Source organism: Brachyhypopomus gauderio, chromosome 6 (assembly GCF_052324685.1).
Source record: "Brachyhypopomus gauderio isolate BG-103 chromosome 6, BGAUD_0.2, whole genome shotgun sequence".
In the NCBI taxonomy this organism is placed as follows: Eukaryota; Metazoa; Chordata; class Actinopteri; order Gymnotiformes; family Hypopomidae; genus Brachyhypopomus; species Brachyhypopomus gauderio.
In genome coordinates this window covers 16,390,682-16,417,379 of record NC_135216.1, presented here as the reverse complement: position 1 = coordinate 16,417,379, position 26,698 = coordinate 16,390,682, and the positions used below count along the sequence as shown (strand labels likewise).

Here is a 26,698-nt window from a genome sequence, read left to right as displayed (position 1 = left end):
CTCCTCCGACTACAGAGAAGTCTCTCTCTGGTCTCTTCGGCTATGGTCTGGGCTCACCAAGAGGCAACACACCCTAACTATTGCACTATTGACAATCACTTCCACTTCTTCAGCACAAGGAAAAGGTTCTGTACAATGTCTTTGAACTTACTGTCAATTTACATTAGTGGCTGGATGCATGCAGGCTGGGTGCAGTTGAACATATTACAGTAGCTAAATTAAAATAACCAATGGGCAAGAAGAATCTACGCATCTTACATTTATAAAAATTATTTAAATGAAATGATTCCATGCTGGCATAGAACAAATGACTGAATACGAACTACCTAACTACCAACTGGATGATATTCATAACATAGTAGCAAACTGTAAACATTTACTTATCAAGTAACTTGCATTTCCAGAAGGTGGCAGAGTTGAGCTATGTCAACATTTTAATTAATTTTAAAATGTAAATTTAAACATGTATATTTAACATATCTTTGCACATATATCTGTATGCATATTCAAAACCCATATAAAATATATTTTAAACAAAATATCATTAAAAGGTTTTAATAACAGCCAGTGTGATTTATTGTGTCATTAAAGTCACAACTAACCATTGTACACATTCAGGTTTGCATGAGGAAATAACTGGTGCCTTGTTTCCCTCTGATGCTCTGAACACAAGAAAACACTAATAAAAAACCAAGACTTTAAATTAGTTGGCTTGAGATTTGTTTTAATTTATTTTTATTATTTCAGTTTGCTAAAGACCCTCCTGTTGAAACTTGTAGTGAGCTACCGCTTGTCAACTGAAGCTTGGCCCATGTTTCTTCCTTATGTTTTACTCTGTGGCTAAATATCACAGTTGATTTTATTTATAATCAGAATGATTTCCAATAAATAAACAACAACAAAAACAGCATGATATACTATTATAGCATACTATACTATATAACAATGCTATACAGGCTATACTGACTTGCAAGTATAGTACCTAGTACTGAATGCATATAGTACTGAATGCTTCTAGGTTTTCATCCCTCTTACTTTTTTTTCAATTATATTTATATCAGCCAATAGGTTACTATTAGCTGATATATTAAGGGTTATTATATTAAAGTTTAAGGCTACTATATTAAGGGCTAATGCTAAAATAATATAATCTATATAGTAACAATCTATTCTAAGAAGCAACAAACCTTTAATATAAATCAATATTTACTATCACACACTGAAACAGCAGTTTCTTTGGTTATTTTCCTAGTGATTAGCTACGTGCCTACAAAGACAAATGATTTTGCAATTTTAAAACGGTAGTTGGCATAAATGATTTTAAGTAAAAAATTAAAAATAAAAAAGGCAGTGGAAGTTCCCAGAGCAATATGACTTCCGGCGTCCTGGGTTAGCCCACCTGCCTCTGTGGAGTTGCTTCACCCCTGGAAACATCATTAAAGGGCACGTTTGTTCCAATCGTTAATCCCATTAGAAGGAAACTGTGTTCTCCTCATCAGCTGAAGCAGCCATTACGTTTCTGTGTACTTCTCTTCGGGAATGCCCGGATCACAATTATAGTTGTACTCTATTATCTTCATTGACCCGATTCCATTAACGAACAGTATATTTGCATTGCGTTATCTAATGTTAATAACTGCCATTTCTTGACAATTGTCTTGACAAATTTCTGCTATTTAGTATCTAGTGTTGTGTAATTGATCTATAATGTTCTCCTTAATAGTTTAATTAAATAGGCTAATGAGAAAATTATAATTATATGGTAGTCTAATATTCTCTGCTTAATTACTTTTCAGTCAGAATGCAGACATTTTTTCTGAAAACATATTGTTTGCAAATAATATGTTTTTAACGAAATCTACAACAAAATGACATCCGCTTAGAATATGCTGTGTAGACTTTAAAAAGGCAAATTTCTATCCGGAAACGCTCACTGTTGTCGGGGGCGTGCACGCATTTGCCGTACTGGCGTGACGTCAGGACGCCGTCGAGCTCGAAAATGTTAGCGTATGTTAAATCTGGAAGCGACGGGGGACTCGCTGGACGGAAATAATATCGTTTTCCCTTCGAGAAACTTGCGCGCAACACTCAGATTTACCGGACTTTGTTTTTTTTTTCTAATAAAAATACCGACCTTCGCTTCAAAGTCAGCGTATTGGGACTCTCCTAAGAGAAAGTTGGGCTCGGTATTTTTCAGGAGTAATGTCGAATCCCGGGACTCGACGGAACGGGTCAAGCATCAAAATCCGACTGACAGGTAAACGCTCCCCGCTTAACCGACCCCGAAATGTAGCGGCCAACGGCGCTCGCGCGCGCGTCTGTGCCGTCCGTCTTCACGTTACCCCCGTCGGCTTCTAGGGGCCGTCCTGCTTTCACAGGGCGTATTAGCGAAAAAGGGTTTTTTTCGGTCGCTCCTTCATATCTGGAGGTCTAAACGAAGACCCAGAACATGTTAGCTTAGCTTAGCTGGCCGTTGGTCGCTGCTAGCCTAGCCGGCTAGCTGTAGCATATGTGGCTAACCTGCTCAGCAGAGCTCGGCAGAGCAACACGGGGCTTGGGTAAAAGTAGAGGCACTAGTGCTCCGTCAGGTCGTGTTTTAACGTGTGAATAACGTGTTTCAGCCTCATAAACGGGTGGACGGTGTGTAAAATGACCCAGTGTTTTAGCTGGCTAGCTCAGCTGTCTTTCGTGTCAGGGTTAGAGCTAGCTAGCCGCGCCAGTTAAGTTTGGCTGGCTAAGATGGATGACTACCCAGATATTTGAGCCTGAGTTAAAAAAGTTTAAAATGCCAAAGCTGTTTTTTTATTATCGTATATAGATTTATCGTTCATGTTTCATCAGTTGTATCACTGGATGGCTGCACATGTAGTTTGATAAACCAGGATACGTGTGTGCTCCCATACAAGAGTGCTGCTCTGAGTGACTAGCTTCACATTTAGCCTCAGTCGTACAATATTACATCGTAAATATGAACGTCTTTCACTAATAATTGCTGAGCTTGTATTAGGGTCGTTATTAGAAGATAGCTCGTGAGTCAAAGTGCTTTAACAAAAAGGCAAACTTTTGTGATGGGATTAATGCATATGTGATTAATGCAAACACGCATTCCTTTCAGTTCTAATGAGATCTTCATTAATTAATCCTTTGTAATCACAGCACCCATGTATATTATTGGCATATGAACTATAGCGGAAGCCGTAGCTTATGAGTTTAGTGAAGGTCATATGGCAGTTCGGGATCCATTTTAGATATTATATTATATTTTACAGTTTACATACATTGCATTTTTGACGTTTCATTTGTACGTAAGTTGCATATATATATTTTTAGAACGCAACATAATATACTCATCATTGCTAACTATTGTAGGTTAAACGTTTTTATTAACTGGATGGTTAATGATTTAACTCCATCTCCCACATTTGAAACCTGTACTTGCTTGAATTTCAATTAATGAATGACCCCTATTTTGAAACAATTATTTTGTTGCCAAACATGAAGACTTTTGTATTCTGAAGTGTACAAGGGACAGTGATGGCACAAAGTACAAAAGAGCTTTGTTTAGTCTCTAACAGTAGTGCCCTGCATGCAGGTTTGGAGGAGATGGAGGCGTCTCCGATGTCCGTGTCCAACTTTGTTTAAGTCTAAACTCGGCTAACGTGCTAATTTGTAGGGATGATTCAGTTCCACAGATTAAGCAGTTTCCAACAAATCTGTAATAGATGATAATGACCTTTTGTAGAAGAGAAAAAGTGGGAATGATTGTGTAGATTGTGGGTAACAGTGTTATTCTCAAGACACATTCCTCTACAAAAGAGATAATGCCTTGATGTTCGAATCGGTGTTCGTCTCTGTCTCTCTCTCTGTCTCTGTCTCTCTTACACACACACAGTGTGTCTTTATGGTGCTGTATGGAATCAGAGTTTTACAGTTGCTGACTAAGATGGGAAGATTGGAAGAGGGTTTTAGGAAGAAAGTGAAGACATTTTCCCTGCTTTGACATCCTGGTGGAATTGCCTGGTTCCTTGGACTGTTGACTGAATTTCCCTGTTTTTGTTATGAGACTAGATTTTTCCCCAAAACATGATGATAGTAGTTCTTATCTGCCGATCATTGGGTGGACAAAATGGGAGTTTACTGAAATTATGAGAGACAAGTACATCATTAATTCTGTTCTAAGAACACCTGAGCTGACTTGAAATGGATTTTTGTCCACAGCCTTTTCTGAGAACATGTGGCCCTGGGCCTGAGACAGCTGTGAGTAATTTCATTAGGACTAAAAAGGAAATCCCTGAAAAAAAATCCCTCATTTCTTTTTAGCTTCCCTCCCACTTTCATTCCTGAAGCAAGAAGCCGTGACTGCATTTTGGTGGTCTGGCAGGTTAATAAAGCAAAAGGAAAAGGAAAATATTTATCACTCACTTTGCTGTTTCACATTCTTTTAAAATCTTTATTTCTTTATTTTTTTATTTAGGTTTTGTCCTTTTTGTAATCCAGCTTCTCCAACACTCTAGTGCTAATTTTATTTTTCTAGGAAAGCAATGTACGTTGCATGTTTTCTGCTGCGCCCAGAAGTGGGTTTTAGCCTTGGGGACCGGAGATTAATGAGGCAGTTTAGTAGCTAGTTATTGTTGTGTTAATGTACAAGAAGGGCCTGATACAGCTATGTGAGAATGTAATGTCATGGTTACCAAACCGTTCTTAACCCCAGCACCAATGAAATGCAGTAAGCCCTTACATACTGTGGCTTGCTTGTCACTGCTAAACAGCTGTGTTTACTTTAATGTACTAGCCAGATGCTGGTTGGATCTAGATCTAGACGGCATCCAGAAGCTCTTTTAAACTCTTGTAAGTGCTCTGTGGTTGTCACAAACAGTTTGTCTTAAACTATACACTTGGTGGATGGGATATTTAAAAAGACCTGCAACATACTTTTCTGTATAGCAGTTAACCGCCACTTTGTTTGCATCAATTTTCACCTATTGGGTTTAAACCACCGTACCTTTTTTAGAGTATTAAACGGCTAGATTATTTTCTTGTTTCCGTTAAAAGACTTGCCGATTGTCTTGGAGTGCTTCTAAGCTTCTTGATGTGTTCTATAATTTTCAACTCCAAAAAATCAAAACGTTTTGAAAATGAGGCACAGAATTGGGGGTGGGGAAAATACATATATATTTTGTGTAGTGTGGCCCAGAAAGTACAAATCGTGTGTGTGTGTGTGTGTGTGTGTGTGTGTGTGTGTGTGTGTGTGTGTGAATCATCACACACTGTAGGCTGTCAACCTCTGTTTAAGCTGGCAGAGTTGGCATGTCATTCAAAGGTTTGATCATGCACCTGGAGCAGCAGTCTTTAATCTCACCTGTGCTTGTGTTAGCCAGTGTGGCGATTTCCCTGCCAAAGCAGATAGCAGATTTACTGTGACATGAAACGCTTGTCTCTGTGAAGGACGGGCATGGATGTTGACGGGTGCTGTCGATTCTAGGAAGCCAGTTGTTGTATGTTCACCCTTCATTTCTGCTCATATTTATTTATTTATACCACATAAATGTATAGGCTACCATGGTGCTTCATATTTAGTCTTTTGGTCCTATGAAGTATCTCAAAACAAACTTGTATTGCATAGCGGTCTGTTTCATCCTGACTGCACTGGAACAGTCAACATTTCAACCACAAATGGTTGTAAATAATTTCCCAGGTTGACCTATAAAATGGTCTGTTTTCCTCTTCTGGTAGGTGCTATGAATAATGGATAAAAGTCTTTGTTTTTCACACACCCCATCAGTGGTAATTGGGGTAGGAATGGAGAAATATCCCCTCAGAGGAGTTGGTTGACATGTTGCCAAATCCAGAGTTGGCTATCAACGTAATAATTTATAGGCTGTTTGTTGACTTTTGTATTTTGAGTTCAGTTGGCCACCCTTAGACCACTTGTATGTTCCTCACTCTTTAGGTTCTTCAGGAGCCTTGAGTGTCACATGTACTTATTTGCATTTGGTGTTTGTTTTGCGGTTAGGATTCTGGAGACCCCAACCCAGATGCTAGTTAAGCACAGTACTAAAAGCTTTACAATGGCATAGGCAGTGCCAGGCTGTGGGAGGGAGCACAGTGGTTGGGTCAGTAGCAGTCTTAGAGTGCTTGTCCAGGCGTTGGAGGATGGGAGATCTGGAGAGTCCTGCTTCTTCATCAAGAAGCAGAATGGTGTGCAACACGGCTCTGCTCTAGGTCCTCTTAGCAACCCGGCGTCATGTGACGTCTTGAGACGTGCCTCTATCCCCCACCCCATGCAACAGTCAGACACAGCCCCCGGGTGTGCGTTCATGTTCACGGCTGTGTAGGCATTTGGAGCATGTGGGTCCTCTGACATTCCTCTGTATGATCTGTGGTCCAGCCAGGGGTGGGGAGGGTTGGGGAGGTGCTGTTAATTATGCAGTCCTCCATGACTGTCTGCTGCGCCCCGTTCTGTAAATTGACACCATTGATCAAGCTTAGCCTCTTACCCGGCATGCATACGTAGATGCTGATTGGGGTTTATACAGTGGGAGGGAAGGAAGATTATAAATGGCAGATTTTCGTGGTAATTGTACAGATTCAGAAGTGTGGCGGAGGGTAATGGGTTGACTGTGCTCAGCTTAGATAGCAACATGCAGCTCGGATATCAACATGTGATATCATTTATATGTCTGGTCCTTTTAACCACTGCTAATTAATTTTATATTTCCCAGTGGTGCATGTTGTTCTGAAATATAGGTTATTAGTTTTTTTGCATGCTTATACTATGCAAGATTGATCTTTGTCCAAATCATATATTGTGGTAGTCTGTGCTTACAGTATATTGGGCTTCAGTATCTAAGGCCATGGTCACCTTCACTGGTGTCTCTGTAGTGTATTCTCAGGAACAGGGCTGAGAACACCACACTGAACCTGTTGAAATCTGCCAGTCTCTGTGTTTCCATTACATTTCTCCGCCATAATTAGCTGAGGTCTGGACCTTACAATTATCACTTGCTCACCAAGTTGTGTCTGAAAGCTCATCATAGCGTCCGTATCACAGAGCGGTTATACAGCCACTCCAAACCACACCAGATGTTCTGCGAATGTGTCCGCTGTGCACTTGTGCAAGACTGTGTGGTATGTGTTTGGAGATGGTCACTTAATAAGAAAAGTGCATCCAGCTTGTTTTGAACTGTTGACTGTGGTCTTCTGAAAGATATCCCTCTGCCATTTAATGACTGAGAAGCTTGACCTGTGCATTCACTTGCAGACCCTCAGTGGGGGTGTTGGCCTGTGACTGCAGCTCTGTGGGGCTTCCAGACAGGATGAAGCGTTCATGTGGAGAGTTCAGGGCCCTCGGTCAGCCTGGCCGTCTCCCGCCCGCACCTCTCATCTGGATGTAGGTTACTGCCCCGAGCACTGAGGTCACACCCCCCCGCCCTCCAGATCCTCCTCTGCTCTCTCCTACGGACAAGCACAGATCATTAGGGCGCATTCCAAACGCTGCTGTAAACAAAAAAAGCTCTGTGCTAGGTTCTCTCTCTCTCTCTCTCTCTCTCTCTCTCTCTCTCTCTCTCTCTCTCTCTCTCTCTCTCTCTCTCTCTCTCTCTCTCTCTCTCTCTTTCTGTCTCTTACTCTCTCACTCATCCCATCTTACTTTTGTTTCAGTTCAGCATTTTGTATTTGCAGACAGGACACAAAACTAGGCCAATGTGATATTTCTCTCTCTCTCTCTCTCTCTCTCTCTCTCTCTCTCTCTCTCTCTCTCTCTCTCTCTCTCTCTCTCTCTCTCTCTCTCTCTCCTCTCTCTCTCTCTCTCTCTCTCTCTCTCTCCTCTCTCTCTCTCTCTTCTCTCTCTCTCTCTCTCTCTCTCTCTCTCTCTCTCTCTCTCTCTCTCTCTCTCTCTCTCCCTGTACGTGTGTCAGTGCTGTTGTATCTGCTGTCATCTCTGTTCAGTGCAGGCCTTCATCTGGGTCGTCTGCGTTCAGTAGCACTTGCTGTAATAAGCATCATACCCGTGCTGTAGTAAACACAGGCAGGAGAAGGGCACGTTGTCAGCAGAACAGCCCATACTACATTTCTCCTGCTTCAGCTTCTGCTAATTCCTGCAAGTCATCTTCATGTCTGGCGACTGCGTTCTGGAACTAATTAGTTCACCATCTGAGCCAGTGGCAGCAAGAACCTCTATGAGGAATGCTGTTTGGACACATAATAATCATTCATGTCTCGTATCTGGTCATCGGTGAGCAGGAGACAAACACGCCGTCGTGCGCCGTCCCCTGCCTGCCGTGAGACGGCGGTGTGTGCCGCGCTGGCCCAGCTGTGTGATTAATGTACTGTGTGCCAGACTCAGGATGTCCTCCTCCACCAGCACTGTCTGACTAAACACATTGCAATGGCATGTGCTCATAGTGCACCCCCCCCTTCCTGCGGCCCCAAGGTGTGTCAGGTTTCCCTTCCCCTGTGTGGTGCACTGCCACAACCCCGGCTGGGTGACTCAAGGCTGGGCAAGCCCGCCCGCCTCGGCCCGATGCCACGGCTCTTCCTGGGAAAGCCCACCAGAGTGCAACTCTCAGCCTGAGGAAATATCGCATCCGGTATCGAGTGGGGAGACGTGTGCAACTCTTAAACAGCCCCCTGACTGGATCATGTGGATGATCCTGGATCCCGGATCCTGCCCTGGCGTACGTCACCCTGGACCCCCTACAGAACGGCTCCCCTTGGTGTTGATCTGCACAGAACCTCTCAAAGACTCAGAGAGCAGGACAGTGTTGAGAATTGTGCAGAAGGGTGGAGCATCACCCCGCCAGACTCATGGATATTTCATTGGTGCCGAGGGCCCAGAAGGCTTGAGTTTCACCCCCACACTCACCGGGGCTTAAGACGGCGTGTGGGACCTAGGGCACTCCCATATTCCAGCAAGGCCTCCTTCAGCTGTAATTCAAACCTGTGTGTGTGTGTGTGTGTGTGTGTGTGTGTGTGTGTGTGCGTGTGTGTGTGTTGGGGCGTGGTTAAGCAGGCATCTCTCCTCAGCTTCCTGCTGCTCACCTCAGCCCTGTCACTGGCATGCAGCAGCAGGCTGATAAGGTGATGGTGGAGATTGTTGCCCCCGTGCACTGCTCCTAGACCTGCCTTATCTCCACGCTCTCGCCACACAATCTGCTCTTCTAAGTCTTGCTCAGATTGCTGAAGCTGAGAGGTTTAGGGATTTGACTTCCTGGGTGGAATCATATTTTTTTCTTTCACTGCAACTTTAACTGAAACGTCAGCCAACATGCTCAACCTTTCATCTGCCATCGTAGACCTTTGCACAATTGAGACGTTTGCCCATAGTCTTATTGATAATTACTCACTATGCGTTCCCCTGAAGGCAGCATTTACACTGCATACCTAGCTGAGTTGAGCTAGATCTTTTCAATGTTACTACGTCTCCAAACTGGTACTCCAAATCTAACTAGGCTTAACTTCTTTGTTAAGACGGAGGGAACGTTCCTGATATCAGGTGGTGTTATGGCGAGGTGAGTGCCTGTCCAAACCACAGCCGTTGTTCAGATCCAGCCATCTAAGCTGTCATGTAATAAATGAAGCCCTTCCTGTTCCCCTGGGGAAGCACAATGGTATGACAGTCTGGAAACACGAGCCTGGAATGGATTGTTTCCTCCACCCCCCACCACGGCATCCGTGTGCGTCGGAGGAGCTGGCCAGACGCTGTGTGGAGCCTCCATGCAGATCAGGAGGCTAAATTTAGAGGCAAAGTCTGTAAGTTGCTGTACAGTGGTCGATGGGAGTGTGTCGGTGATCAGGAACCAATCTGGGCTAGACTGCTTTTCTGAGTCCACTCTGTGTGGGTTAATCCTGCATAATGAAATGGTTAAGTCTGCTCCTCCGTGCCTGATAACACCACACCAGACGGTTTGGCCTCCCCTCAAAACGGCTTAATGAAAGCAGACGGGTAAGAATGTTTGGCTGCCTGCAGGTCCCTAGACATGTGGTGGACAAATAATACTCTAAACTTTTACATGCTTCATTCTTTTGGCTGCACGCGCGTGTGTTTACGCATGTGTTTGTGCGCGTTTTGGGGCGGCCCCGGCCGAACACGTTATCCATGTTTGCTTTGCCACTCACTCGCTAAGAAGGCAGTAAAGCAACAAGAAAAGCCCTGTTTAAGGTCCCAGCTGCAGTCTGTTCCGTCTGGCCTGAAAACTCGTTTACAGGAATGTTGCCAGATGTCTGAGGGGTGCTGGCCAGTCTCATAAGCCTCCCTGCTGGGATGCTTGATCATACACTGATTATGGTTTCAAATTTTCATGTTCTTGATTTAACCCGTAAATATGCCGTCTTGAGTCACGCATTTGCCTGTTGTTGGTTTTTCATACCTTTTTAACTCGACAAAATCATTTCCTTGTTTAAATTGGTTATTTTTTTATTTTTTATTTTTTTTTACACAAAAAATGTCATCATTGCCAGGGAAGGGAAGGTAAGACCCTTGACTATCAGCAGACCTTTTCCGGAGCATTTGAAACGCCATATTTATGGATTTAAATCAGTTTTCAAAGCATTGCAGTGCTATAGATCCCTCATCTGAAACCATGATGTGTTTGTAAAGTAACAGCACAGACAACATAAGGGAATCTAAGCATTTCTCTATCGCTTATGTATCTTCACCAGAAACACCAGTGGCTCTAGTCCTGGGTTCCCTGTGTTGAAGATGTCCTTTATGGGAGATAATGAACCAACATTGTTTCTTCAAGCCTCTAAATTCAGCATGATGTCTTGTGGCATCTGGTCAAATGTTACCAGACTTCAGTCTCGCTATTCTTGTCATTCTGAGAAGTGCCGTCCGCCTTTGGCCTCGTGTTCGGCTGCCGTGTTGATAGACGGCGTTCCCCTTCTCTCCACGTGTGGAAGTGTCGGGCAGTCATCACATGCAAAAGACTCATCCACAATTTGATCAACTTCCAATTGCAGTCACTGTAAAACCAAGAAGTAAATGTCACGTAAGTATAATTGATGTGTTACGTGGAGAGTGAAGCCCGCAGCGTGTTTGTCACAGTGGGGAAGGAGCGTAGCAGTCTCTTCTCCATCCTGGGGGGACACCTCCCTTCTCCCCCCGCGCAGTCTTCATTAACCCCTGCTCCCTCACGCCCCCAGGGAGGCGCTGTGATGTTGAAGGACCCAAAAAGCACCCAGTGCTGGCATGTCCAGGTCCATGAAGGCCCTGTCGGTGTTTGTGAGAGCCTGAAGCGGCGTGTGTGGGCGTGGGTGTTGATGTTGACGCGTGGCGGTGTTCAGGAGTGCAGATGTGCGCTGCTCCAGTCTCCGGGGAGCTTCCATCCAGGCCTCCGCCTCAGCTTGCATGGCTCTTCTGAGCTGGGAGAGCTTGTGATGAAAACACTGTGAACCACAATGTGAAATGAGCTGGCTGTCTCACAACAACATTATTATTATTATTATTATTATTATTATTATTATTTTTATTTCAGTTAACATGGAGTCATGTGAGACACATGACATAATTCCACTCCTTCCATCGTTTTTCTCACTGATGCTTTGATTCCAACCTTTGACCTCTACTTTACAGGGATCTAAAAAAAACATGGCTTCACGGCTGAATAAGCACACCTCATAAAGACGGGCCTGATTGCACGAAACTCCAGACATTTAACAGCCTTGGTTGTCTTATAAAACCTGCACTGTTGTTTCAAAGTTTCTGACTTCTTTGTTTCCATGGCTACAGATGTGCTAAGCTGAGTGTGGAAGGCAGGGGTGACATTTTAGCTGTAATCTTTGAAATAGCAGGTCTATGGATTTTTTATTTATCCCTGGCTGTTTAGCTGGAGGGCACAAGCAGAACTTAATCATATGAGTGCACTTTGATCTCTTGCTTATTATTTATGCAGTGTGGCTCCTCCAGTTAATCCACCGGTTGCCTAAGTAACCGTTATTGGTTATTGATGGACTGCGCGGTGGCCGCCACAGACGTGGAATGTGGACTCGTCTCACTCTCTCTGTCCCTCTCAATCTCTCTCTCTCTCTCTGTCCCTCTCAATCTCTCTCTCTCTCTCTGTCCCTCTCAATCTCTCTCTCTCTCTCTGTCCCTCTCAATCTCTCTCTCTCTCTCTGTCCCTCTCAATCTCTCTCTCTCTCTCTCTGTCCCTCTCAATCTCTCTCTCTCTCTCTGTCCCTCTCACACTCTCTCTCTCTCTCTCTCTCTCTGTCCCTCTCACTCTCTCTCTCTGTCCCTCGCTGCCTCTGCTTGCCCGTGTGTCTCTGCCTGGCTCCCACGCGTGCTGCGCTGAAGCTCAGGTGTAATGAGGTGTTCCGTGTTGCGAGGGCTGTTAGGAGGTGTGTGGTGTCCTGCTGGCTACAGCCCTTGCTACATATTCTCTCTCTCTCCCTCTCTCCCTCTCTCCCTCTCCTTCTCTCTCCCTCCCTCTCCAGAGTTGTACTGCTGGAGTCTCTTGCCGTGGCTTCGCCTCATTCGTTTCCACAGAGTTTACAATCGCGTCATAAATAAATTAGACCCGAGCCCACAGCCGGCACGGACCTTCACAATTAACAGGCGCTGCTGTTTCATCATTAGCATTCTGAGGCACGCCATCGTCCCTCGGCCAGCGGAGCTCCTCATTTAAATCTCAGATAGTGCCTTCCCTTCATCTTTACAGCTCCACAGGCGGGGGGACGCCCCCATGCAGTGGCAGAGTGGGCCGTTGTCTTCTCGTCCCTCAGTATGTTCAGTTCATCAGCTCAAACTTCTGTGCGCCTGCATTCAGAATGAATGTGGTTCTGGTTAACTTCATTTTTTTTAGTCTTCATTCGTGAGATTTTTATAACGGTCAACACGCTGTTGAGTAGGGCCAGGCCCTGTGTTATTATTATGATCTGTATGCATCTGCATTACTCCTGGGTACCGCAGGAAAAGTATTTGTGAAAAGTATTAATGATTCTAATATTAGAAGTAATGGTTAATTTGTATTCATTTATACGTATACTCTTATTTTCTTAGTTAACATTTGATCATATTTTCTTTGTTCAGACTTTTCTGAAATTGCACACTTGAGCTTGGGTAATAAGGTAATGTAATAATAGAAATTTAGGCAAACTGTTGTTGTATCCGTAATTCTGCTGATCAAGTTTTAAACACAAACCTTCTCCTGTAACCTCTAGCCCAAGAGCTCTCATGCATCTTATTGGAAGAGCAACATGGATATAAAATATAGTGAATCTTTAATTTTGGCGGAAAAAATGCCACCGAGGGGGGGAGAGAAAAGTAGTTATTGATTTAACATTTTAGCAGCACCAACTTGTTTAGACACACACAATGCTATAATTATCATCTGTTTAACTTGTCAGCATGCCAGTGAGCATATTTGACATATCCTTGTTTTGTTTGTTTGTTTTGGTTTCACATCTCTAGCAATTGGCCAGAGTACAGATTGAGATTTATATTTTTTTTAATGTAAATCTGTTATAATTTTAAACAAGTTTCTTGCAAAACCAGTGCATTGACTCATCTAGAAAAGCAATTTTTTTTTTTTTTTTTGCCAGAGATTTGCCAGAGATTAAGATGCTGGGGTTCCCGGAAACATTTGCATCTACTCCAGAAGTCTGTTCTTGATTGGATGGATGTTACAATCTTCTAAAATGCAGTTTTTTAATTATATTTTTGGTCATTGATTGGTTGTGTGACCTATCTTAGTCTTTTAAAAAAAAGTTTACTTTTCATTTAAAAATAATTTGGTTGGACAAAGGCAATTGCAAAAAAAAAATGGCAAAGCCATTAATGAACACATAATGATGGTATGTGAGAGAGAGAGCAGTAAAACATCTTGCCTAATATCGTCAATAATTCAAATTATTGCAGCAATCGATAATATCGTTCATCGGCACAAGACTATCGTAATATTTACACTATCTACGTTATCTGGGACATGCCTGTCACTGCATGCATTAGGTTATTACACCAACTACTTTAAGCAGGTAATTATGGAAGTGGCATAATTTCACTTTAAGCAGGTAATTATTTAAAGCCTTTCAATTTATAACAACAAACAATCTACTGAAAGTACTGTCCATATCTGGCACGCTGCAGATTGTAATTAACCTGCTGCTTCATATTACAGGGTGAAGGATCTTGTTTTTAATTTGTCGTTTCAAATAAAAAATTATGACAACAAATCATCCTACGTAAAAATCTATCAAATTCATTGTGTATGCTTGATTAAAGTGGAGGAATGGATTGCATGTGCATAAGGGTGGTGCACCGTAATCAGAAGGATGTTCTGTAAGCTATTTACTTATTCATAATCAGATATAAAATCTGACTGCACCGATATCAAATGTGTATTTGGCGTAAGGGGGGGCGGTGAAGCATCCAGTTTGAAGCACTGTTCTAGTATCAATAAAAGAGTGAAACAAACTGGCTGAGGGCGTCTCCCTGAGGAGAGAAGACTGCTGATGTGGGTCTACACACACACACACAGTGGAAGTGACTAGGGCTTCACTACCCACTGGAGCGTTTCCTCAGAGTCAGCGCTGTCGTGACACAGTGAGGGATCAAGGCGATTCCTCACTGTCCCGTGACACTGTTTCATACCCGCCTGCCTTTCTGCACTCCAGAGTGCGTCCGCGTGGCGTCACTGGGGCCTGGAAAGTTTTGTGCACTGACCCTTTCCTCCCAAAGTTAGCTCACATTTTTGTGATTGCTGCGTTTGGCTCCATGCAGTAGTCGTGAGCTCATGCAGACCCTGGTGTCTGCACTGGAAGTCTGCTTCTGCTCTGGAGCAAAACACGACGTGTGGTCAGCATGAAACCACTGGGGGAAAACACCACACAGACTGGATTATGGATCTTGTTGTTTAAGCAGGCACTGCCAAAACATCTCCACTCATACCTAAATCTCTGTAAGCTGTATTAGTACACAGTGCTAATTGTTTATCATCTGCATTACCCTGTTTTAAACAATATACCTTAGTAGGCCCAATTAGTTCCTATTAATGTGGAAATCGTTTCCTTAGTGCATGTCAGCACATATACAGTGTCATCATACTTTTATCAAAAGCAGTTTCCTGAAAATCTTTGTACCTAATGTGCAACGGCAGTGTTGTAATTTAAGACGGCATCTTAGTCATGAACTGCTTCATAGGTCAGTTTAGGGTTTACCACGGATGATGTAGAGGAGACCGAGGCAGTGTTTCAGGAACAATCACACATTTATGCATTACATGATGTTAAGTTAAAGTAACTCATTAATTTATTCATTACAATTTTTTATGCTGCTTTAGTTGCGCTGAGTGATGGTTATGGCCTTGGTTGTGATCGCAGGTGTGGTGACTTGATGAAAGGTGTTGTTGTCATGCAGTTGTCTGCACCTCTGCTTGTCAGTAAACTTAATGCTTGTGTGGGTTTAACTCGGCAATAATAAAGCCTTTGGGCAAACGTTGCATGTGTTTTTAGTGACTACCTTATTAAAGAGTACATAAATGTCTGGGAATAGAAGCAATATTGCGAAACCAGCCCTGATCATTTATCTTGACTATGTCCTTTCCTAATGTACAAAAGGAATTTCTGATAAGCTGAAATATTGTTTCTCGTCCCACACCTGATCCCTCCGTCAGTGTGTGCCAGGCACAAGCCACGTTTCTAAACACAATTTACTGGATTGCAGTGCTGCTACTTTAATACAATGAACCACAATGGATTAAAACTAAAGTATTCTGTGGCCTTTCTTGGCACTGCCAAGAAAGGTAAAAAAACACAACAAATGACAAGGCCTCAGGTTGGTGGCTTTAGTCTGGAGAAGCCAGAGAAAGCCATCGGGCTCCTCTTTGTGTTCAGGCAGTGTGGAGACGGCCCTGTGGCCTCTCCTGAGAGCATGTGGGTGGAGCCCCTGATCAATCCCAGCAGTCCCTTCTGGACTTTCTCCTTCCTCTGTGCTGCTGAGGAAGACTTACCCACACACGCAAACATTTGCAGCGAGGCCAAACAAATAAAAAATACAATTCACTGCCGTCTTGGTGTTCATCATTTTCAGGTCTACATGTAAATGATGTTTACAGAGATGCTGTAACTAGAACACAGTGAATTGTTTTGTAATAATAAAAGTTCTTCTGTTTTTCCTTCAGTATTATGTGCCAAGAATCTAGCAAAGAAAGACTTCTTCCGTAAGTACTCACTTCTTTCCCTCCCAATTTTTTACTATGCTTCTTGTGGAAGGTTTGGTAGAACTGTTATAGACAGTTTTTTCTCCTCAGATTCTCAGAAACAGTATGGCAGAATGCTAATGCCTCAGTCCAGAGCCTCCTGGGTGCAGCTTTTACGTGTTCATTTCACTTTTACTGTCCCGAAAACTCCCAGCTAATGAAGAGCTGTTACTCGCCCACTCCTGGCCTCTTTGTTCTGCTAGCCAGGGAATTCACCTCCTCATTCGCCCGCTACGAATCGGATTCCGCCCACGGCCGCTCGGATGCCCAGCACCGGGGCTGACGCTGCGTGCGCCGAGTGAGCCTGAGAGTACCGGGCCTGTTTGGACCGACAGACACGCCTGTGTCTCCCACTGCCCTCACCCATTCCTGGCCCACATATTATGCTAATGAGTGCTGTGCTATGCTAATGAATGCTGTGCGAATGCGTCACCTTCAGCCCACGCCCACCGGGCCCGCCTTCATTCGCCCTAAGCTCCAACACGAGGACAGATAATCAATGAGGTACAATGTGCACAAGAGAAGGACGGAGCCTAGGGCACTCGTCTACGTAGCTGAGGAACAGATGCAAATCTGTCCAGATTTCCTTCCAAACACAAAAGATCATTGTTTTTCCAAGCTCATAACTTTGTGCTGCTGTATTATTGTCAAAGCATATCTGCACATTAATTGGAAAACCACTCCCAACACCCCTATTATGTCTTCAAGTCATGAGGGTTGTGACTAACTAGTTCATGAATCAAGCCATGAATCTAAGCTATGACATGGGGAAATGCCCAACAGGTCATATTTTGCGTGGTGTCTTTGCAAAGGACGTGATGGCGTGTCATCCACACTGCCTCAGGCGCTGCAACGCCTCATTTGTCTCTGCTCGTTGTGGGGACGCTGCTCAGGGTCTGTGTTTCTCTTGCAGGGTTGCCAGACCCTTTTGCCAAAGTCGTTGTCGATGGCTCGGGACAATGCCACTCCACAGACACAGTCAAGAGCACACTAGACCCCAAATGGAACCAGCATTATGACTTGTAAGCATTTAAAAAAATGTTTGACCCCTAAATGGTCTTTCAGTTTGACTTTGTGACTACATAGTAATATTACAAGGATATTTCTTCCCTGCACTGTGTAATGTGTTTTTAGATATATTGGGAAAACCGACTCAATCACTATTAGTGTATGGAACCATAAGAAGATCCATAAAAAACAAGGCGCTGGCTTCCTGGGCTGCGTGAGGCTCCTGTCCAACGCCATCAGCAGACTCAAAGATACAGGCTGTGAGTGACCTTTGCATGCCTCACGTTTTATAGTGCAGTCAAGGAGCCATGAGGAAGAAATGTTTCAATATTTAACATTTTGTTTGTTTGTTTTTGGCCTTTCTGGTGCCTCGATAGATCAGCGTCTGGACTTGTGCAAGCTGAACGCCTCGGATAGTGATGTGGTGCGAGGTCAGATAGTTGGTATGTTGGCGGCGAAACCCGCAAAACCCGCTTGGAGGATATCGTGTCATCTTCCAAAACACCATAAAATGATATTCTTCCTCAATTGTACATGCCTTCACTCTTCCCTCTCCAGTTAGCCTCCAGACCAGAGACAGGATCGGCAGTGGCGGCCCTGTGGTAGACTGTAGAGGACTGTTAGAAAATGAAGGGTGAGTGGAAGTTCTGCAGCATGGCACCGGCTTCCTCTCCTCGAGGCCTACACACTTTGATCAGCACTGCCCCCTGCTGGCTGTATCAGATTTATGTTCACATGCCAAGTCATGTTTGGGTGGAAGTCCACGAGGGCTGGGGAGGTGCTTCAGAGCTGGTTAACCCGAGCTGTGCGCGTGTGCTCCTCAGACCGGTCTTTGAGGACTCCGGACCAGGACGGCCCCTCAGCTGTTTTGTGGAGGAGCCCCTGCCCTACACGGACCCCACAGGGGCCGCCGGCGGGGGCAACTGCCGACCTTTGGAGTCACCCAGTCAGGAGCAGAGGCTCCAAGCACAACGAATCCGAAACCAGGAGCCCCGGAGTCACACGCACACGCCGCAGAACCGGCCACACGGGCACCAGTCCCCCGACCTGCCTGAAGGCTACGGTAAATGATTCCTTAGTGCTGGAAGAGTTCTGCACGCTTGAATGTTCTTTCGTCCTCTGTCTGTCCCTCCGTGGAGCCGAAGCGTCCCGAGTCGTGAGCTCAGAGAGGCAGCGGCGACGCAACGAAGCGTAGCGCACAACACACAGCAGGACTGACGCCGTTGGTGTTTAGAGGAGACGGCCTAGAGTCTGAGTCGCTGTGCTCGGGTAGCGTGGCGCTCCGCTGTGCTACGCGTGCAGGTCGGCTCAGGTGGAACCTCAGGCTGGGAGCTCCTCCCTCGGGCTGGGAGCTCCTCCCTCGGGCTGGGAGCTCCTCCCTCACGCACGTCTCCTGACGGGCTGGAGTGACGAGAGAGCCCACCAGGCTGCTGTGTGCCGTCATACGTCCTTGGGCCTCATGTGGTCTCCTCTCTGTCCCTCTACAGAACAGAGGACCACCGTGCAGGGCCAGGTCTACTTCTTGCACACTCAGACGGGCGTGAGCACGTGGCACGACCCCAGAATACCACGGTAGGTTTAAGTCTGCCCCCACCCCCCCGTCTGTCTGCGTGGTGATACTCATCCGATTCCATCCCATTTCCATTTACACTCTTATTAGCATTGACCCACTAACTGATAATCGGTCTCCTAACTCGATTGCTTGTCCTGTACTTATTTTGAACGCCAAATGTACATTTTGTCCCCCAATAAGACACAAGGCATATATTGACATGGAAAGGCCATTAAAAAGGCAAAGAGCTAAGTGTGGTACGAAGCAGCCCTGCACGCGTGAGCGTGTGTGTGAGTTTGTGTACGGGTGTGTGTTGACGGAGCAGCGTGGTGATGGATCCCCTTGCTCCTGCAGGGATCTGAACAGCGTGAGCTGTGAGGAGCTGGGCCCTCTGCCCCCTGGCTGGGAGATCAGGAGCACAGTGTCAGGAAGGATTTATTTTGTCGACCACAATAACAGAACCACACAATTCACAGACCCCAGATTACATCACATCATGAGGTAAACACAGCCCATGTGATCTGTGCTTGTATGTTTGTACATGTGCCTCTGCTCATAACATCTGATTACTGACCCTTTAAATGATCCCACGTTTAATTGTTACTCATTTATTACAATGAACATTCTCCCTGGAGTAACCCGAGTCCCAAATTAAGACAATGGCTTGCTTTAATAAAAAAAAATTTAATCTAAAATTTTTATTCAAATACTTGCTGCTGGTTTGATTATTGTTAAAGATTAGATATAACTCTAATTAAAGATACCTGGGCGTATGTGTATATAAATGTGTGTGTGTGTGTGTGTGTGTGTGTGTGTGTGTGTGTGTGTGTGTGTGTGTGTGTGTGTGTGTGTGTGTGTGTGCGCGCGTGTGTGCGTGCGTGCGTGCGTGCGTGCAGCAGTCAGAACTCTCAGGTGAAGGAGTCGAGCCAGGCTTTGCCAGCCCAGATGGAGGTTCCTGTGGAGGAGGCGGAGGGGGAGGTGTCCATGCGCTACGAGAGGGACCTGGTGCAGAAGCTGAAGGTGTTGCGTCACGAGCTCTCCCTGCAGCAGCCGCAGGCTGGACACTGCCGTATAGAGGTGTCCCGCGAGGAGATCTTTGAGGTACCTCCGCACTGTCTGCCTCCGCTCATGGGACGTGACCCGTTGTCCTTCACACTCGTCTTAAATGGCCTGCTTGATGCTCAGGGTTCAAAGCCATCGCATTTAAAAATGTTGTTTTCTTTTTGCATTAAAACACAAACTCCTGTGTTATGGGCAGTAGTTGGTGTGTCTGGGCCGCTTTGGTTGGCTGAACCTTTACCGTAGTGGGGGAGCAAACAATTAGAGCTGTGTCTGTACTGCTGAGTTGCTCATATTACCTCATTCTGCTTTAAGACCTGGCCTGTAAAATTCTTGGGCACATGTATTTGTTAACTAAAGTGCACAAACGAAAGCAGCTAGGGGTGGTTTTACTGTGGACGCACACGAGTGTAGTCTTCCCAGCGCTGGTTTAATGGTCATCCTGTAAGGACGTTTGCACAGGTTGTGTCCAGACGTGCTCTCTCTTTATGAGGTCCTGTCTGGCTCACAGAGTGCCTTTTCCATCTACCAGAGTCCTGTCCCGTCTTTTGTAAAAGCTTGTGCTAATGACCATATATGAGGAAACTATTTATCTGGGCTTAGTTTCAGTTTCTCTGTAATTTTGTAAAGATGGTCTTTCCTGGCACTTTTAGGAAAACTCACTTAACACTTTATTATTGTTTTGGATATAGTATAAATTACTAGACACAAGTGTTATTCTGTAACAGAAGTCTGTGATATACTTCACCATGTTCTGAGATAAAAAAAAAACACTGTGTATTCAATTAATAAAAAGAATACAGACTATATAAAACAATATTGCACTGCTGTGTGCGAAAAAAAATCCTGCCCAGTAGAACAAAAGCGTACAAAAGGGTAATTATCCAGGGTATCCAACACCAGTCCTCTAACTGCAGCATGTGGGTGCTGTTTACTGGGCTTCCCAGATGCCGATTACTGCACGTCAATGCGATGTCTTGTTTCTCCCAAAGGAGTCTTACCGGCAGATCATGAAGATGAGGCCCAAGGACTTGAAGAAGAGGCTTATGGTTAAGTTTCGTGGAGAAGAGGGCTTGGATTACGGCGGTGTGGCGAGGTTAGAACCTCTCAGTACTGCAGCATCTCCCGGTCCCAGCTCCCTCACGCCGAGCTCCTCCTGCAGGCCTGTCGTGGTCGCGTGGGCTCCACAGGCCGGCTCGGTCGGACCCGAGACGTTCGGGGAGACGGCCACCGTGTTGCGTGTCTTCAGCTGTCCATGCTCGTGTTTAGATAGCGCTGGCTCACGTGTGTGTTACTGCTGTTACTGCTCTGATTGAATTCTTTTTTCCAGGGAGTGGTTGTATCTCCTTTGTCACGAGATGCTAAATCCGTACTATGGCCTGTTCCAGTACTCCACAGATAACATCTACACACTGCAAATCAACCCAGACTCCTCAATCAACCCAGTGAGTTCTGTAGAACTCCTTCTGCATGGCTATCATCTCAAATCATCTCAAATGTCGCAGCCTGTACAAAACAGTGTTTTAGGAAAGGTTAAGAGTGGAGAGGGGGGGTGATCTCTGCTTCTCCCGGCACAGTGGGCGTATGTCCTCCTCACTGTGCTAAGGGAGGCCTACTGTCCTAAACCCTGTGCTGTGTCACAGGACCACTTGTCGTACTTCCACTTTGTGGGACGGATCATGGGCCTGGCGGTGTTCCATGGCCACTACATCAACGGAGGATTCACGCTACCCTTCTACAAGCAGCTTCTGGGCAAACCCATCCAGCTCTCAGACCTGGAAACCGTGGACCCCGAGCTGCACAAAAGCCTCGTCTGGATCCTGTAAGTGACCCACAGCCGTGCTGTGTGTCAACCTCCTGGTCACATCACGCAGCTATCCTGACAAGTTTGGTCATCATTAACTATCGGACTGACCACATGTATAATAGATGAGGACTTTGTGCAGTATGGGCCAGAAATTGAAACCTGGGTTCTTCTGTCCCGAGTCTCGTGCGGCAGTGTGGCAGTGTGCTTTAGAGCATGACCCATGTTCCTAAAGTTTAGGATTAGGGTTAATGGCTCTGTTTTGGTTTCCAGGGAGAATGATATCACGTGTGTCCTGGATCACACCTTCTGTGTAGAACACAACGCCTTTGGCAAATTCCTGCAGCATGAGCTGAAGCCAAACGGCAGAAACATTCCCGTCACGGAAGAAAACAAGAAAGAATATGTGAGGTATGGTGGTCTCAGAGAGCCATGTGATCTAACCAGCAGAAATGTTTAGAAATCCTGTCTCCGGTACACTCTGGTGGGAGTGAGTCGGCCAGCAGAGGGCAGTAGTGGTAGCAGACTACACAGTTTCACAGAGTGAGCTAGGATTTATAAGCTGGTGAATTTAGACACAGCGAATGATGGATGGCGGTTCATAAGTCGTTAATGAGGCTGCAGGCACACTGCTGAGTGTTCCTCATGGTGTGTCTGCTCATCCGTGACCAGGTTGTACGTCAACTGGAGGTTCATGCGTGGCATCGAGGCTCAGTTCCTGGCTCTACAGAAGGGCTTCAGTGAGCTCATCCCACAGCACCTACTCAAGCCCTTCGACCACAAGGAGCTCGAGGTACACCACGCCTCCGATTCACACACACTCTATCCTGCTTTTTCACTTTTTATAGCTGTGACAGTCGATTTAGTGTTCAGTATGCTTAAAAAAAAGATTCTTGTCATTCTTGTTATAAATAAGCCAAATCGTTGTGTGTGCGTGTGACACAGCTGATCATCGGAGGCCTGGGGAAGATTGACCTGAGCGACTGGAAGGCCAACACGCGGTTGAAGCACTGCGTGGCTGACAGCAACATCGTCAAGTGGTTCTGGCAGGCGGTGGAGTCGTTTGACGAGGAGCGGAGGGGGCGGCTGCTCCAGTTCGTGACGGGCTCCACACGCGTGCCTCTGCAAGGCTTCAAAGCACTGCAAGGTGGCTAACCGATAAGCCATGCTCCACCAACCTGTCGCACCTCCAACCTGTCGCACCTCCAACCTGTCGCACCACCCTTACTTAACCTGCCACATGCTCCTAGACATGAACATGTTTGAAATGTCTTTGATTCTACTACCAGACTGAGAACCTACTATGAAACATCTTGTTTGTCACAAACAATCAGTCCCCGGTCCTACCTGGGACTTTAAAGCCCATTTTATTATATCTCAGTGCCATCATGTTCTATAAGAATATTTATTGTTCTTTTGCTAAAATTTCATTCAGTCAGTAGTATTCATGCAAACCACAACCACCAGGTGGTGCGGTGGTCAGGGCTTTAATGTAGCTTTAAATACCCACAGTGACATTTAGAGTCCATTCATTTGTTGTAATAATCTAAAAGTAATTGAATTGGCGTGTAATGTGGTCTGGCCTGTAATGAGGTGGAGAACAGTGATAACTAGAATGCATCTTTGTAAGGTTCTACAGGATCTGCAGGACCAAGACTGTTCACGATCCATTTGATCGATGCCAACACGGATAATTTACCCAAAGCTCACACCTGGTAAGACTGACCAATATATCTGCCAAATTTATTTGATCATTTAGAATGCGTGTAAACTCTTCAGCGTTGTTAGTGTGGTTGAGTGGTTATTGATGTGTTCATTTCTAAGGGCCTGTACTTAGGTTAATTTGAGTTGCTTAGAATTCTACAGAGCATAAAATACATTCTGCATGGAGAGCTCTGACCTACAAAACAAGTTCCACAAGTTGTGACTACTTTTTTGCGAAAGAGAACGTCCCTACATGCCTGCCCCTTTTAACGAGTTCTTAATTTGCGAAATCTTGAAAAACCTCAAACAAATTGGCGCTGCAGCTAGACCAAACACCTAGAGCATGAGCTTCGTTAACCGCCGCTCCAACTCTCTCCCTAGCTTTAACCGCATCGACATCCCGCCTTACGAGTCTTATGAGAAGCTCTATGAGAAGCTCCTGACTGCAGTGGAGGAAACGTGTGGCTTTGCTGTGGAGTGAAACTCCTGGTTCACATCGCCGCTGCCGTCGGCTGCCCCACCTACCGGCCCCTCCACCTCTCCTCCTCTCCCCTGCTCCCCCCCAGGGAGCTCCGGCTCCTGCCGCACCGCAGGCTCGCGCCACACCTGCCTGTTCCTCTGTCCCAGGAGCTCAGAGAGGACAGCTGCTACCCAGGGGCAGGAACTCTTACAGCCTGGCTCACACACGGGCTGATCGTGGACTATTTATTATCGGTGTGACTCACGTGTTTGTTTGTTTTTTGGCATTATTTTGATGACCGGTACAACTAAGAGGGGCTTTTTTTGTATCACTGAAGCAACTGGTTCTAGTCTTAATTTTGATTGTAATTCACAGCTGACTTTTTACCACTTGGCTGCAATAACCTGATATCTTTCCTGAGCACCCGTGTTCAGAGATGGAACACGCTTTTTAATTTTGGCCAAAATCGCCACGAGCGCGGGGACATCGGTGGCAGAAACCCAGTCTACATGATGCGTGTGTTGAAGGACCAGATGGACTGACTGGGTGTTTCACTGTTATGCTCAAATTGAGATGTGAAACGTGTACCACCACCCCTGCCCCCAGTCCTGCAGCCGCACACCATCCAACAGCACTGTACCTTCCAGTGGTATACATTTCTTATATTGTAGGTCATTTTTTATCAGGCATTTTAACACGAATGCTTGTTGTGTGAAATGTATTAACAAAATGTGTCCTTCCCTTCTTGCCCTACTATCATCAATATGAATGCTTGGCAAATCTTGGCCCTTTGGGACCCCAGAGCCCACTAACAGAAGCACACTCTTTAGTTCATGGACCACGTACGGTTTAATGAGGGACAGAAAGCCCCTGGAAATTCTGATGTCAGCATTATCTAGAATAAGCCAGTATTCTCCATGACCTTTTAAAGTAACCTTTAAACTTCCAGTCTTTTGCACATTGCACATTTTTTTTTCTTTTTTTTTTTTTGTATTTTATTTGGAGAGCATTTCTAGTTCCATCAACAAATAACTCCTGTTGAGGCGTAACGTTGAGCAAGTGATGCCATGTATAGAGAATCAAGCGATCCGTCGGTTTCTGTCCGTTTTTGCATTACCCACAGATCTAAAGTGGACTACTAACCTTGGTTCTTTGTCCATTGCATGGGGGATTTCTAAAAGATGTAGTGTTTTGTAACCATGACTGTTTTGGAGAAGATTGTGTAATCCTCGAGTTGAATTGGACAGTGCTGATTCAGTTCCTTTGTTGACTTTAGCATTAACTGGTCATAACGTGTCTTCATAAAGTGCTTTCCCCTCACACATTCTTCTGCAAGACTGTTACGTCTCCATCACTGAAACCACTTTCTAAACCAGCGTCTTGTCTGTGGCACTTTGACTAGCACATACAGTACAGTGTCCCCAGTAGTGAAAAAGCTGATTACATGGACAGCAGTTTTCTTGAAGGCCCTGTTGAGCTGATGTGGTTCTGAGGTTTGTGCCTATTTTGTAATGTTTTCCGTCAGACACGTTACATTTGGGCAGTGTGGGTGGATGGAGGGGTCTAAGACTTCATTATGTAATGCTTGATGTGCATGGCACCAGATTATTCTTCGTAAAAGTTGAAAGATTAATGAGCCGACTTTTTCGTTTTAAGTGTTCTGCAACCACTTGATCTTTTAAAACTAATTATTTATTACTATGTAATGTCCTTTTTATGTATTGCTGCTATCATCATTATTCCCTTTTGTTGTTTTTTCCATACAAGGCCGATTTCTTGTGAAAGCTGTACACTACTCTATTTTATGTATGAATCATAGTATTTAAACCTGCTGCTAATTCAGAGAAGCCTCCCCTTGGCCTGGGTTGAGTTAGCATTGAGGTAGGCCCGACCCCGGTGGTCATGTCCATGTTTGTGATATATGCAATAAAACCCAACATCTTTATGTTCTTGGTTCTGTCTTAACATGTCTTTCTTACATATAACAAATCGGACATTGTGTGAAATGAGTCGTTTGCGTTTCCAGATGACTAGAGTGCTTATCGGTTATTAAACTTTGGTAAACACAAACAAGATGGAAATTTTAATGTGGTGTAATAGTGGGAATGACTAGTGGGTTTGCAGATGAGTACGGACTTTGCCTGCAAGTTACATTTGTTTTTAAAAAAACAACTTTTTCAAATTCTGTGACCGGTATCATTACTATGTACAATTATTAGGTCCTGAGTGTCATTGTTTATTGGATGCAAGAATAATAACTTACAATGTACTAAACATTTCTGAAAAGATTTCATGTAAATAAGATTATATTAAATAAATGAAATTCAAAATACGTAAGATCTCTTGGCTTTTTAAATATCTGACTCTGATGTACTGCCGTCCTTCCCTGCACCTGATTCCGTCCCCTGGCGGTGCTGAAGTCTCCAGCTGGGAGTCCTGCATGCAATTGGCAGCTGCTTCTCACCGGTGTGTGACTGGAGGTAAAAGTGTATGTGTGTGTGTGTGTGTGTGTGTGTGTGTGTGTGTGTGTGTGTGTGTGTGTGTGTGTTAAGCTACTTAGGGTTCCTTGAAATTTGTGGTATGAACATAAATTCCTTTGTTACCTCTGGAGCTTTTGCATTGAAGAACCAGCAGCTCAAAGATTCATGAAGAAAAACGGATTGCAGATTTGATTGGCTAACGAGCAGGTTTGTTACATGAAGATGTACCAGTGTCTGATTTACTGTGAGAACAGGTTTGGTACATGAAGATGTACCAGTGTCTGATTTACTGTGAGAACAGGTTTGGTACATGAAGATGTACCAGTGTCTGATTTACTGTGAGAACAGGTTTGGTACATGAAGATGTACCAGTGTCTGATTTACTGTGTTGTCTTGACTATACAGTTCTAAGTTGGGGTATCTGTCAACAATGATGTG

General features: G+C 44.9%; 1 protein-coding gene across 5 annotated transcripts; it reads left to right on the top strand.

Annotated features, from left to right (window-relative positions):
- Positions 1 to 1,975: 1,975 nt before the first annotated feature.
- Positions 1,976 to 25,729, top strand: smurf1 (SMAD specific E3 ubiquitin protein ligase 1). Of its 5 annotated transcripts, none has more exons than XM_077009184.1 (18): positions 1,976 to 2,257; positions 16,116 to 16,154; positions 17,107 to 17,215; positions 17,328 to 17,461; positions 17,579 to 17,644; positions 17,760 to 17,835; positions 18,026 to 18,264; positions 18,689 to 18,773; positions 19,108 to 19,254; positions 19,653 to 19,854; positions 20,805 to 20,908; positions 21,143 to 21,257; positions 21,456 to 21,634; positions 21,890 to 22,027; positions 22,289 to 22,409; positions 22,562 to 22,763; positions 23,256 to 23,331; positions 23,702 to 25,729. In XM_077009184.1, exons 1-18 carry the CDS (start codon positions 2,203 to 2,205, stop codon positions 23,799 to 23,801), a joined length of 2,187 nt encoding a protein of 728 aa, XP_076865299.1. In that variant the 5' UTR covers positions 1,976 to 2,202; the 3' UTR covers positions 23,802 to 25,729. The 5 variants fall into 5 exon arrangements, with proteins under 5 accessions (XP_076865299.1, XP_076865297.1, XP_076865300.1 ...); XM_077009182.1 differs by having other exon boundaries at positions 23,247 to 23,331; XM_077009183.1 differs by having other exon boundaries at positions 1,978 to 2,257; positions 19,650 to 19,854.
- The last annotated feature ends 969 nt before the right edge of the window (positions 25,730 to 26,698 follow it).

Coding starts and splice junctions, on each gene's coding strand:
- smurf1 (XM_077009180.1), top strand. CDS start 2,203: ATGTCGAATCCCGGGACTCGACGGAACGGGTCAAGCATCAAAATCCGA. Junction 22,410..22,561: donor TCGACCACAAGGAGCTCGAG/GTACACCACGCC, acceptor CGTGTGACACAG/CTGATCATCGGAGGCCTGGG. Junction 22,764..23,246: donor AGGCTTCAAAGCACTGCAAG/GTGGCTAACCGA, acceptor CATCTTTGTAAG/GTTCTACAGGATCTGCAGGA.